Source organism: Aquarana catesbeiana, linkage group LG05, assembly GCF_042186555.1.
Source record: "Aquarana catesbeiana isolate 2022-GZ linkage group LG05, ASM4218655v1, whole genome shotgun sequence".
Classification (NCBI taxonomy): domain Eukaryota; kingdom Metazoa; phylum Chordata; class Amphibia; order Anura; family Ranidae; genus Aquarana; species Aquarana catesbeiana.
The window spans coordinates 533098968-533114085 of NC_133328.1; the positions used below are offsets into that span (position 1 = coordinate 533098968).

At 44.6% G+C, this 15118-nt stretch overlaps 1 protein-coding gene across 1 annotated transcript in view; it reads left to right on the top strand.

The window, feature by feature from the left end:
- PREX2 (phosphatidylinositol-3,4,5-trisphosphate dependent Rac exchange factor 2) overlaps positions 1-14874 on the top strand; it is a 422278-nt gene extending 407404 nt beyond the window's left edge. Inside the window, exon 40 of the mRNA XM_073631775.1 lies at positions 13088-14874. Coding sequence (XP_073487876.1) covers positions 13088-13133 — 46 coding nt within the window. The 3' untranslated portion in view covers positions 13134-14874. The remainder of the gene's footprint in view (positions 1-13087) is intronic.
- Positions 14875-15118: the final 244 nt, after the last annotated feature.

A 15118-nucleotide genomic window follows, 5' to 3' on the forward strand; every position in this document is an offset into this window, starting at 1 on the left:
TCGGAAATTCCGATCGTGTGTACACAAATCCGACAGACAAAGTGCCACGCATGCTCTGAATAAATAAAGAGATGAAAGCTATTGGCCACTGCCCCGTTTATAGTCCTGACGTACGTGTTTTACGTCACCGCGTTCAGAATGATCGGATTTTCCAACAACTTTGTGTGACCGTGTGTATGCAAGATAAGTTTGAGCCAACATCCGTCGGAAAAAATCCTAGGATTTCGTTGTCGGAATGTCCAATCAATGTCCGACCGTGTGTACAGGGCATTAGAATAGTTATTTCCATTTTAGAATGAGGTGCCTTGAGGCTGTTCATAATTGTAAAGGATACCTTGACTGAAAAAAGGTTGAGAAACACTGCCATAGTCCATCTTAGGAGTGAGAAAGAGAGGGTGGCTAATTTCCTACATACAGGGCGGCCATGGAGAATGAACACAGCCATCCTCTAACATGGAATCAGATAACAGCAGGAAGAAAAAAAAAAGAAATATGGAGGAGACCGAGAGCAATAGAAGGAACTTTTATGAGCTAAGAATATATATTTGAATATAATATATTTTTTAAAGCAGAGTTTAGTGTCACTTTAAGCTGAACTTCAGACAGATGTAAAAAAATACAGTGTTATCCAATTATGTATTGAATAAAATAATGAAATGTGATTTACAGTTTTTGATATAATTACCCTAACTATCCTACCCAAAGTAATCGATGTTGTTACTGCATTCTGGTAAAATTTATACTGGGATGTGAAGAACTCTAAACCAATCGGGCTGTAATCCATTGTATAGTGCTGTTAGTATTCTTTTCTGAACATGCTTACAAGAGGGAAGAGGGAAAGTATGACATCATCAGTGTGCTGCTCCTTGTCCAATCAGCAGGCTGCGGATGGTTTGTGTCCAAACTGTTTTGCTTAACTGCAGTGGACAAAAGTGAGGTCACTGAGCATCTGAAAAGAATGACAAGTATTTTGGCAGAGTAGATCACACATACAGTGCATCCAGAAAGTATTCACACCGCTTCACTTTTTCCACATTTTGTTATGTTACAACCTTACTCCAAAATGGATTAAATTCATTATTTTCCTTAATATTTCACAAACAATACCACATAATGACAATGTAAAAGAAGTTTGTTAGAAATCTTTGCAAATTTATTTAAAAAAAAACGAAAAAAAAATCATATTTACATAACTATTCACAGCCTTTGCTCAATACTTTGACACCAATTACAGCCTCAATTCTTTTTGAGTATGATGCTACAAGCTTGGAACTCCAATTTTTGGGCAGTTTCTCACATTCTTCTTTGCAGGACCTCTCAAGCTCCATCAGGTAGGAACAGAGATGTTCAATCTGGTTCAAGTCTGGGCTCTGGCTGGGCCACTCAAGGACATTCACAATGTTGCCCCCTCCTTGGTTATCTTCACTGTGTGCTTAGGGTCGTTGTCCTGTTGGGAGATGAACCTTCACTCCAGTCTGGAGCAGGTTTTCATCAAGGATGTCTCTGTACATTGGTGCATTCATCCTGACTAGTCTCCCAGTTCCTTCTGCTGAAAAACACCCCCACAGCATTATGCTACCACTACCATGCTTCACTGTAGGGATGGTATTGGGCAGGCGATGAGCGGTGCCTGGTTTTCTCCAGACATGAAGCTTGCCATTTAGGCCAAAGAGTTCAATCTCTGTTTCATCAGACCAGAGAATTTTGTTTCTCATGGTCTGAGAGTACTTCAGGTGCCTTTTTGCAAACTCCAGGAGGCTGTCATGTATCTTTTACTGAGGAGTGGCTTCTGTCTGGCCACTATACTATACAGGCCTGATTTGTGGAGTGCTGCAGAGATGGTTGTTCTTCTTGAAGGTTCTCCTCTCTCCTCAGAGAAACGCTGGAGCTCTGTCCGAGTGACCATGGGTTCTTGGTCATCTCCCTGACTAAGGCCCTTCTCCCCCGATCGCTCACTTTGGCCAGGCGGCCAGCTCTAGGAAGTGTCCTGGTGGTTCCAAACTGCTTCTATTTACGGATGATGGAGGCCACTGTGCTCATTGGGACCGTCAATGCTGCAGAAATTTTTCTGTACCCTTCCCCAGGTCTGTGCCTCCATACAATCCTATCTCCGAGGTCTACAGACAATTCCTTGGACTTCATGGCTTGGTTTGTGCTCTGACATGCACTGTTAACTGTAGGATCTTATATAGACAGGTGTGTGCCTTTCCAAATCATATCCAATCAACTGACTTTAACACATGTCTACTCCAATCAAGTTGTAGAAACATCTCAAGGATGATCAGTGGAAACAGGATGCACCTGAGCTCAATTTTGAGTGTCAGTGCAAAGACTGTGAATACTTATGTTCATGGGATTCTTTTCTTTTTTCTTTTTAATACATTTGCAAAGATTTCAAACAAACTTCTTTTACATTGTCATTATGGGGTATTGATTGTAGAATTTTGAGGAAAATAATGAATGTAATTCATTTTGGAATAAGGCTGTAACATAACAAAATGTGGAAAAAGTGAAGCGCTGTGAATACTTTCCGGATGCACTGTATGTGTGTAACCCACCTCTTTTGTTTCATTTTATGTTGGTCAGGTAGCAGTGGGTTCAGAGAGAATCATTCTAGAACCAGTAAACACACGAGCCTGCCTTTTCATAGGCTCAGCTGCATTTCTTTTCAGCAAAGAAGGTGGCGTTTATAGGAATTTAGCTGGCAGGCCAGATAATAAAGATATGAACATTTTCCAGAAAATACAAAGCAGCTACTTTCATGGTTTAGCAGTCCAATGGAATGCAATGGAAAATGGGTTTTTAAGATCTTGCCTTTCTTTGTTAATAAAGTAGATGGCAATAGAGCACTGTGAAATGTTATCAGCAATAAATCCTGGTGTGGTTTACAAGTTCCGATTGTTGACTTGTAGGTCACAGCAACAGGTTCACTTTAGTGGCAACCCCAACAGCTGCTTATACTCAGTGGCGCACCAATGGGGAGCTGTCCACCCCGGGTGCCCCACATTGGGGGCGTCAGGCCGGCACACCCCCCCGCAAGCAAAGCTGTGACAGTGGGGAGGGCTCAGGCAGCAGTGCTGTGACAGGGCAGGGAGAGGCGAGCTGTGATAGGTAGGGTGACCACATTTCCAAACTGCCATTCAGGGACACCCTCCCGCGCCGCGGAGGGGGACACGGAGGAAGAATGGAGGGGGACACAGAGGAAGAACGGAGGGGGACACAGAGGAAGAACGGAGGGGGACACAGAGGAAGAACGGAGGGGGACAGCAGGACGGAGGGGGACATCAGGAGAATGGAGGGCGACACGGAGGAAGAACGGAGGGGGACAGCAGCATAACGGAGGCGGACACGGAGGAAGAACGGAGGGGGACACGGAGGAAGAACGGAGGGGGACACGGAGGAAGAACGGAGGGGGACACGGAGGAAGAACAGATGGGGACACAGAGGAAGAACGGAGGGGGACACAGAGGAAGAACGGAGGGGGACACAGAGGAAGAACGGAGGGGGACAGCAGGACGGAGGGGGACAGCAGCAGAATGGAGGGGGACACGGAGGAAGAACGGAGGGGGCAGCAGCAGAATGGAGGGTGACACGGAGGAAGAACGGAGGGGGACACAGAAGAAGAATGGAGGGGGACACAGAAGAAGAACAGAGGGGGACACAGAGGAAGAACGGAGGGGGACACAGAGGAAGAACGGAGGGGGACACAGAGGAAGAACGGAGGGGGACACAGAGGAAGAACGGTGGGGGACAGCAGGACAGAGGGGGACAGCAGCAGAATGGAGGGGGACACGGAGGAAGAACGGAGGGGGCAGCAGCAGAACGGAGGGGGACACGGAGGAAGAATGGAGGGGGACACAGAAGAAGAATGAAGGGGGACACAGAAGAAGAATGGAGGGGGACACAGAAGAAGAATGGAGGGGGACACAGAGGAAAAACGGAGGGGGACACAGAGGAAGAACGGAGGGGGACACAGAGGAAGAACGGAGGGGGACACAGAGGAAGAACGGAGGGGGACAACAGGACGGAGGGGGAGAGCAGCAGAATGGAGGGGGACACGGAGGAAGAACGGAGGGGGACAGCAGCAGAACGGAGGGGGACACGGAGGAAGAATGGAGGGGGACACAGAGGAAGAACGGAAGGGGACACAGAGGAAGAACGGAGGGGGACAGCAGCAGAACGGAGGGGGACACGGAGGAAGAATGGAGGGGGACACAGAGGAAGAAGGGAGGGGGACACAGAGGAAGAACGGAGGGGGACAGCAGCAGAACGGAGGGGGACATGGAGGAAGAATGGAGGGGGACACAGAAGAAGAATGAAGGGGGACACAGAAGAAGAATGGAGGGGGACACAGAAGAAGAATGGAGGGGGACACAGAAGAAGAATGGAGGGGGACACAGAGGAAGAACGGAGGGGGACACGGAGGAAGAACGGAGGGGGGACACGGAGGAAGAACGGAGGGGGACACGGAGGAAAAACGGAGGGGGACACAGAAGAAGAATGGAGGGGGACACAGAAGAAGAATGGAGGGGGACACAGAGGAAGAACGGAGGGGGACACGGAGGAAGAATGGAGGGGGACAGCAGCAGAACGGAGGGGGACATGGAGGAAAGATGGAGGGGGAGAGGAGCAGAACTGAGGGGGAGTGGGGGGGACAGCAGCAGAACTGAGAGGGAGTGGGGGACAGCAGCAGATTTGAAGGGGGTGGGGGACAGCAGCAGAACTGAGAGGGAGTGTGGCTGTGTGGGGGACACAGCAGCAGAACTGAGGGGGGTGGGGGTCTGGGGACAACAGCAGATTTGAGAGAGGGAGTGTGCTGTGTGCATGCATTGCTCACTGACTGTGGAAGTTACACTAACCTTTCAGGACGTACTCTGGCGGGCGGACCTCGTGGGCGGGAGGGAGCCGGAGCCCGGAGGGAGGACTCGGACAAGGAGGCGGCTCAGTCAGGACTCAGTTACGGCGGGCAGCTCGGAGTCAGCCCGGGTTGCGCTTCTGGCTGGTCGCTGGCAATGTGCGGCTGCTGTAGTCGGCTCGGCGGCGGCTCCGGGTCCGGGACTGGCAGTGGCAGGCACCACCACTGACTGGGGCTGGGCACAGGGCACTGTGGGCAGGCTAGTAAGCGTGGACTGGATTGTCTGGCTCTGCTGGCAGGCTGGCGGCTGCTCTCTCTCTCAGGCGTGCTGCTCAGCCGTAGAGTCTAGAGTGCGCCGTGCGGGTGCCCACTGCACTGACTCTCCCACGTGACTGCTGAGTGCTGACGTGACGTCACTGGTTGCTAGACGCGGGGCGGGCGGCCCTAGCCTAGCAACCAGTCAGCTGCCATATCTTTGTGTGTTTAAGGAAGAACTGTACTGTAAAATGATAAGGGTGGCAGTCGGACTGGTGCAAGCCGGCGGTGTGTGTTTTTTTTCATTCCGGGACACTGTATTGTCCCGGAATGAAGGTACCCGGGACACGGGACAAAAAACTCAAATAAGGGACAATCCCGGGCAATCCGGGACACGTGGCCACCCTAGTGATAGGGTGCAGGGGGTGCCCAGATGCAGACCGTACCTGGGTGATACCCAGGGCTGGCCGCCGGATTGACTCCGCCACTCTCATTTTAAGAAGACACTACACTTCTGTACAGCAGGGGAGAGAGACAGAGGAGCAGCGCTGAATAGAGGACAGGAACTGCTGGAGTTAACTTTCCAAGCTAACCAGCAAGTTATTGGTTGCTAGTTTGTCCTAGCAACCAATCATTAGCTTGGTAATATGAAAAATGAACTCCAGCAGCTCCCGCCATCTGTTCAGCATTGCTGTGTCTCCCGCTCTGCATGCCTGAATACGGTAGGAAAGGGCAGAGCTGCGGGGGAGTTTAATGTGCAGGGGTCCAGAACTGTGGGGGGGGGGTGTAACATGCAGGGGTCCATAGCTGTGGGGGGTAGTGTAATATACATGGGTCCAGAGCTGTGGGGGAGGGGGCTGTGTAACGTGCATGGGTCCAGAGCTGCGGGGGGGCTGTGTAACGTGCAGGGGTCCAGAGCTGTGAGGGGGCTGTGTAACATGCAGGGGTCTAGAGCTGTGGGGGGGCTGTGTAACATGCAGGGGTCCAGAGCTGTGGGGGGGCTTCTATCACATGCAGGGGTCCAGAGCTGTGTGGGGGGAGGACTGTGTAGCATGCAGGGGTCCAGAGCTAGCTATGAGGGGGGCTGTGTAACATGCAGGGGTTCTGAGCTGTGGGGGACTGTGTAACATGCAGGGTTCCAGACCTGCGGGGGGGGCTGTGTAACATGCATGAGTTCAGAGCTGTGGGGGGACTGTGTAGCATGCAGGAGTCCAGAGCTGCAAGGGGGCTGTGTAACATGCAGGGGTCCAGAGCTGTGGGCGAGGGGGGCTGTGTAACATGCAAGGATCCAGTGCTGTGTGGGGGGGCTGTGTAACATGCAGGCGTCCAGAGCTGTGGGGGGGGCTGTGTAACATGCATGAGTTCAGAGCTGTGGGGGGACTGTGTAGCATGCAGGAGTCCAGAGCTGCAAGGGGGCTGTGTAACATGCAGGGGTCCAGAGCTGCGGGGGGCTATGTAACGTGCAGGGGTGCAGAGCTGCGGGGGGTCTGTGTAATGTGCAGGGGTCCAGAACTACAGGGGGGCTGTGTAATGTAAAGGGGTCCATAGGTGCGGGGGGCTGTGTAATGTAAAGGGTCCAGAGGGGCGGGGGCTGTGTAATGTAAAGGGGTCCAGAGGTGCAGTTGTGGAGAGGGGTACACAGTAGTGACAAAAAGATATTGAGGTATGCAAGGGGCACAGTGGAATGTTTTTAGATTTTAAAGTTGGGGTTGGTGCCAGATATAGAATCTGCCCCAGATGCTAAATGCTCTAGGTGCACCCCTGCTTATACTTGTCTTACCTCTGCTTCCCCACTATTGTATTTTACATTGTGCTACTGGGCACAATGTAAAATACTTTGCATGGGGGTGGAGAGAGAGTGTGCACACTCTGTGCTACTACTGTCAGAATACAATGTCCCTGTTGGGGGTTCAGAAAACACTGATCAGCGCTGCAGACAATTGGTTGCAAGCCGATGTTACATGTTAAAACCATATTTAGGGTGTAACATGTTACTTTATAGCAGTCCCATGCACACCCCCACCCCTGAGCGCCCTTTTAGTTCATTGGCTCTTCCTGCACATCAGTAACTCTCTGCCCATATGGTACAGGCAGACAACTGTACTGAGTGTATGCAGGAGCCTGACATTGCACTCACAATCCACTGATCATGTGTGCAATGCTTTGCCGGTTGCAGTGTGAAAAAAATAATAAATTCACATTTTCTTACCTGCAAAATCATGTGCATGTATTATCATTTAATTAAAGGTGAAATTAGTCTTTAATTCTTTTGAACTCCACAGCTGACTGGAGCAGCAACAGCTGGAGGGCAATCAATAAAGTACCTGAGCAAAACAAGTTAACACAAGAAAACTCCATTATGGCTTTTTTATGGTGACTTTCAATGTAAATTTCTTTGATGTAAAATCCTCACTTTTATAAAAACACCTAGAAAATGGCTAAAATCATAAATTATTATTATTTTATCATTCTTAATGTTTATATGCATGGTTTCATTGTTTGTTTTAATGTTCTGAAGTGACACATAAACCTTTTGTTTGCACTGAAATATCTTAATCCTTGTTCTAAGTTGGGTTTTCTAGGTATATTTTTATGTTGATGTTGAACCAGTGGTGTAACCAGTGCCATAGAGATCTATACAGAGCTCTATCAGTCTTCCTATCAACCAATGTCATTGTTTTCCTTGTTGTCCTATGTGTTATGTGTTCTTGGAGCACTTAAGGGTCTTCCACCATGGAGATGGTACCTTAAGCAACAGTGTATAAAGATGGCTATGGAGATTCTTAAAGTGCTCAGAGGGACTTTTATTGATTGTAATCTCCGCTGTACATATTATCCTGCATGGAGTTTACATGTACTGTATGTACTGGTGTAATTATTGCGGGCAAAGACTCTTAGATCATATAAGGGATAAGAGAGTGATGACAAAGTATGCCTAACTATATGCCTTTTGGATTCTGGCCATGGAGCAAAAAAGTAAATTCTGAGCACTAACACCTGTGTGCAAGCAACGCTAAATACTGTTTAGAGTCAGTGGAATTTCTTATTAAATAGCCAGAGAATGGTAGACGTTTTCATAGCACAGTCCATCATTAGAGTACTGGAAGCGGAAAGCAGTGTTTATCAGAAAGCTAGAAATTAATCTGCACAATAAAATAGCTGGAACTGAAATATAACCAGTGAATACCCAGCACTCATGTTTCACCTTCATGCGGTCGGCAAGAAACTCTTTTGATGATTTTATTTTATGTCTCGCCATCTGTGCGGGCATCTAGAGAACACTGATTGATTCATTCCAGCAGCAGGCTAGAGTTGCAGCAGAGGACAGGATACTAGAAAACTGTTTAAATTTCACAATAAATTTTAAAAAGTTTCCTATAAAACATTCATAAAGCAAAATATATTACACTTTTTAGATCATACTGTGCTTATGAACAGAAGATAAATAACACATAGCAAGTAACAAAATTCATAAAACAGTTTCTAGCTAAGGTATGTGAGCAACCTAATATTTTTGAGAATACATATTAATTAATGTCTATTTTGACTGTGTTTGATGTTGTTTAATCATTTTAACTGTTAATTGTCCCAATCTAAACCTAAAGTATAATTAAACCCAAGAACAAAAATTCAATATTTTGCAATTTACTAGTCCTTAGTTGTGGTGTCTCCTTTTTTCAGGCCTTTGCCCAATATTTTTACCTGGGATGTCCTAGGGTGACAACGGTCACATAGTTTACTGTATCTATGTTGGAGTAATGCTGTCACCCTAGGCTGCATACTCCTGATTTGGACTACAAAAACTGCTCATTGGCGTAGCATACATGGGGAGATGTCGTTTAGTCCAAAGAGGTAAACTGAGCAAGGCAGATGCCATTGCTTGATATTCCAGTGCAACGGAGCAAGTAATGCACAGGGTTAACAGGTATTTTTCTAAAATTGTAACATTTTAAGGAAACAAATTAAGGAGAGGAAATGCTCATGTACTGGACAAAAGTACTGCATTTTTTTATGAGCTGATAACTGAAAAGAAAGAAGTAACCTTTGGCATTGTAGTTATGACTGTCAGTCACCACCATGCATGCTGGATGCTGGATTGTTGCTAGGCTGATTTGGTAAAGTGATGACAATGAGAGAAGGGTTTGCAACCCATCACTGAAGACCACATATCCAGATGAATTCTGGTGCTCCTAATAGGTTGCTACCCATATCACACAGTGTTTGACTGCAAGTTTCAAAGCAAGTTATTTGGACATCCAAAGGCACTCTAATGGAACTACATGGTGGTTGGATGTGCAAGCACAATCCAGCCACTGTCAGGGCATCAAACTACATAGCACTCTTTAAAATTGCAAGGTCAGTTCTAACAATCAAACAAGTTTGTTCATAGATTAAGAAGGTAAAGGAAAATAGAGTTGTGCAGGCTTATCTCATGGAAAACAAATAGATACTGGAGAAGTTTTTCTAATTTATCTAATATTGTTCCCCTGCAAGAGTACTCTGTTTGAATCTGACTGTAACTATAGAGATGAGATTGAGTTACTTATATCTCTATAGACTTCCTATTAGTGTAACTATAGGTTACCGGACCATAAAGGTGATTTCCCATCTGTTACTTTTGGCTACTGCAAGCCTCTACATTGTACACTTTCAATAAATAGGCTCAAATAACACAAGCCAAACAGTACAAATGTTGATCACTAGCTTGACGTTATATATAGTGATGTGAGCTTACTAAATAAAGTACAAGAAAGAAGAGGCTTGACTCTCATGCAAGTGATGTATACCTTCAAAAAACACTGTGAATGCACTTCAACCCCCAAAAAAAGGCCAAACAAAGTATCACAAACAGGAGGGGACAGAGAAGAGCGGGGCTTACAGAAAGGCAATACACATTAGATTATATCAAAAATAAGAATTTTATTGATGTATACAAAAGATGCAGGTAAAAGGGTAAAACCCTGTACTATGCTGTTCCTGATACAGATTGCCGACCACCCGTGTGGGCTGGTCTGTCGCAACCACAGAAGGGGGAACAAGACAACATAAAACAAAAAACATATACATGAACAGCGTCCGGACGCAAAGGAAATTGGTGTCAGTCTTGTCGTCCACCGTGGGAAGTATCCAGCACGTTGCTGGGTATGGCCCCAAGGCTGACACCAATCCCCCAGGGGAGTGAATTGGAGCTCCGGGAGGGGAGGGAAAGGATGCGATGGAAATGGAACAGAGATGTGACTAGGGGGCTCAAAATGGACAGAGGCTGCTAGGGGTGTCCATCTGACACCTGCAGTCTACAGGAACCGGACCACATTAAGTGTGGGCAAAATAGTAAAGTTCGATGCTATATGAATGTAAGTCACAGTCAAACAATGTTGCTGTGATTGGCCAGAAGTCGGGAATGTGATATGGGTGTATGCTCAGCGGGCAGATGGTGGTATGGCTGCTATGACATGCACAGCTGGTATATAAGTGTTTAAAAATAGAGACAGCCACAGTACATTACCGCCCTCGGTTGTGGATGGATGCCGTCTTATAGTTCTGGAAGCGATGCATTCCTGTGTCGGTGCCCTGCTTCCACACGGTCCCAAATCAACTGAGCAGTGTCCGTTGCGGGAGCCCTCTGTGTAGGGTGCAGGTGAGGCTGATATGTATAGGGAGGTGTGGGAAGATTAAACACCTGAATGTGCAGCCTCATCCCTGGACATAACCATCCCTTGATGCGGTGCGATCAGATGAGCTTACTAAGGCTGGCAAAAAAAACTGAACGGATTCCCCCAACCACACACGCATTTCTTCCCTGCTGTGCTATTGTATTCTGACAGCGAGGACTACTTCAGCTGCAAAGTTGATTGAAGGAAATTTTTCCAACATGATTGGAGTCCCTTTGTTTTTACACTCATGGCTTTGAGCCCAAGTGCATCTCTTTCCAGATTAGAGCATCCATCTGTTGGGCTTTTTTCCACAACTTGCTGAAGCAATCTCCATTGATTATCTGAAGACGCTGAGGGATCAAAGGTACCGGAAGACTCATTTTTCCCCGCAGAGGGCTCAATCTGCCTGCGTGTATGACTCTGCTCTTGAAGGGGTCCACCTGCTCTGGTAAGGGCTCCCACTTATAGAGCTTTCTCTTCAGGTTGAGAGCCGTCTCTCTATTAACCTTACCTTCAGTGATTGGTGACGGGTATTGGAGAATTTATACCTTCAGTGGACTTTGCTGCTCATCTATACTTATTCCTCCATACACATATCAACATTGAGCACTCGTTTTTTCACGGTTATTATCATTTTTTTAATTGTTGCATCACATTGGTAATATGGACATTTATTTGAATGATCACAATTGAATATTTGTCATTTTTACCTTGTGTCACCTAAGTGTGATTGTTCATTTGTAGCGCAACTTATTTTAATATTATTGGTTGGGGAGTACATGTCCAAGCCTGCCACCAGGGACCCATACTTTGCTTGCAGCTTAGGGGATTTCCAGTCGTGTTTACCCCCCTGCCACTCCCCACTGGCTCACCTGATGAAGTGAAGTAATCTGGCTCCAGCTCCTTCTGTGCTGGGGTGACAGGGTGTATGGGAATAGCCGCCTTCTCCGGGACACTTGTTTGCTTCTGCTGGGTAGCGCTTGTGGGCACTAACCTTTGCTCCTGCTGGGCAGCCCTTTTGGGCACTAAACTTGTTGTAATATCTCTGCCTGAACTACGCATGGCGACGGGCCTCCTGCTGCGAGTGTACTGTTGCATGCCCAGGGGACCACTGATATATGACACAGACACATCTTCCTCAAACTCTTTCTGATCTCCTCCTGTCCACCCAGATTCTTCCTCCAGTGCGATACACAATCCTGTCTGCAGGTTTCCCCCAAGCAGGGAAGAAGATAAGATATATACTGCCCCTTCTGAAGGCCAGCTAGTAATTGCACCCGGCTTGCTTTTTTTTTGGCTTTGAGGGGGTGAAAAAGTAGAGGTTACTCACTTGTCCCTTGAAATCCTGCAGCATGGTAGTGACTTCTGTGCATGCCTTCTGCTCTACAGGTCCCAATTACTTGGCAGGGTGTCTCCTGGATAAAAACTGAACGGGGTGAGGGTCCCTTTTTCTAGATCCTGTTACTTGCTTTCTCATTGTTCTCTCTCTGCAGAAGCAGGGCCAGCCATTACAGGGGTCCCCTCTGGGACTCTGGATCCTGGATTCTCCTCTTCTGGCCAGGCTCTCCAACACTTATGCGCCACTCTTCACGTACTGGGCGGCATTTCCTCCAGGGATTGGTAGAGTCCCCATGAATATGTAAGCTGCCATCTCCACCCCTCTGCCCACTAAGCTTTGGATCCTTCTAGAAGCTTCCAGAAGCCAGGGGGAGGTAGCTGAGACCCAGCCCTCAGAGCCTGCAAGCTAAACTCTACATGGCCCCAAATAACTCTGGCTTCACAGGCTATAGTGAAGCCCAATATAAGCATGTATAATTTCATCCTAAGATAAATGGTGGCTAGCACAGGTTTACAGATAGAAAACCTTCAGCAAACATCAATACACAATGTGCAGCGCAATCAAAGAACATGGAAACATAAGCAATACAAGATTTTATATATAATTATATATATATATATATATATATATCAAAGCAGTTTTTTCCAAAAAACAATCAGTGCTGAAGTGCTCAAATTTAAGTCTTTGTTTAATCCTTATTTTTTTGACAAGTTGGTGGGATTTGGAGCTATTATATGTAGGTCATCTTTACAATTTTATTTATATGGTGGCTTTGCACATTAAAGTTGCGCTGTGTTAATATTTGATTTTTCTTTACCTATTCCTGCTAGCAGAGAGGCTTATGCTTTAATAAAGGTCTTCTATTATTTACAATATAAGTTAACTTTATTATAGGAGTTCGTAATATACACAGTGCATAATGTACACAGTGTTTAGAGGTAAGCATTAAAAATCTAATTTATTTATTATTTAATTTTTTTATAGGTTATACAAGCTATGCCAGCCTCCGCCTGCTGATGACGAGCCCTGAATACACCTACATTGAAAGGAAACTTTTTAAAATCACAACTCTTTTCATGACTGCTCTTGTACATATAAAGTCGATAGGAGACCAAAATGCTGCATTATTCATGTGGACAAGGACTACACCAGCGGCATAAACTGTACACTGGAATCCCATTGGATGAAGCACTTAAGCGTTGTAAAAATTTCAACATGAACACTGTACAATGAAAGAATTTTAAATTGTGGATTCATAAACATTTTCACCTATAAACAGGACATTTTTTGTTATTATTAATGTTATCAGTAAAAATGGAAATGCTATACTACAAAAAGGAAACATTTGTACCCACTTGCCATAAATAAACAGCAACCTATGTTATATATGCGATCATTCTGTATAACAAGCTTACAAAAACATTGCGTAGAGGCATTTCATTAATAAAAATGAAAAATATTTTTCAGCTGGTCAAACAATTTCAAAAGGACATGTAAAATATAGTGTTTGTTTAATTAAAAAACTAACATGTTAATAATGTAAGGCTCTTTGACCTTTCCAATAAAAGATTTCGGTAATCAATTTAATATGCAATATTATGGTATGAAAATGTCACTTTTAGTTATTATACATGCAGAAAATAATTTTCTAACAGGGATACTCAAAATGTGTTACTTTAACCTTAGGCTATGAGAAAAATTGTTAATCTATCTCTCTGTGCATTTATTTTAATTCACATTGGATTAATCGTTTTATAAATTGTGTAATGTCTTGATTTAAAGGCAAATCAGAGTGTAGGCAGATTACATTAAAATGTATGTAAATGCAACATTTTCTTTTTGTTTCGGATAGGGTAGGAAATGGTTAGAATGTCTGTCAAGTTTTTGTTGCTGTCTCTGTTTCCTCTGGGGATAATTAACCCTCTTTTTGACAAAAAATGAGGAGAAATCCAAACTTTTACCTTTTTTTGTTTTACAAGAACAGGAGATAGGTGAAATCCTCCAAGGAGGATATTTGCTCCTGTGACAGCTCTCTAATATGAAAATTATTTTTAATTCAGGGAGATTTCTTCTCATTTCCTGTGGTGTTCCTGGACAGAATGTTAAGGTAAATCCTCCCTGCAGTACATAGACAGCAAAATTAACCTGATCAGTTTAACTATTTTGGCTTTACATACATTTTAAAAGAAACTTGCCTTACCAGAAATTAGGGGGCTGCCAATACTGACCTCCTCTCTTTAAAATGTTATCAAGCTGGCTGTTATGCTACCTTCTGGTTTCCAAACTTTGCATTACCAACCTTCTAATTATGCAGATAATTAATGTCAGAGAACAGTCATAAGTCTTGATTTCTACATACTTGCTCTGGGTCAACTACTAAAATTAAGGAACCCAGAGGATCAGCATAACGGTCAGGCAACTTGCATTTTTAGAATAAGAGGTCGGTAGTCATAACCTTTTTGTTTATCTTGGAACAGAAACTTCACACCCAAAAACAAAAACTGTATATATATATATATATATATATATATATAACAGATACCAATATTCAAAACAAATAATATGACAAATTATTATACAAAGACTGGAATTTTTTACATGTATGTCATTTTGTTACCAGCCAATGGAAGGAGAACAAGGCAGCACAATAACAGTGTGTAATTTTATTTTATGAATTGACTAGACTGGAAATCATTTGTGTGTTGCAAAATAGCTAATATGATTAAAATCTATTTTGTATAAACCAATTTATTAAAGTTATGTAAATAGTATACAGAGGCCATGTTACTCGTAAGTCAATCATTTAATCAAATCTGCTAGTTGCAATGTATCCCTCTTAACTTAGCGCACATGGGTTTGATAAAATACTTTTTTTTGTTTAACTATATCTTTCCTTTCTCCTGTAGAAATCAAATACTGTAGCTTGTCATTCAATATATGGTTTTCATGTAAAATAGTTATTTATATTTCATTCAGTGTGTTGAAAGTTAATTTGTATCTAGCAAATAGAAAGTT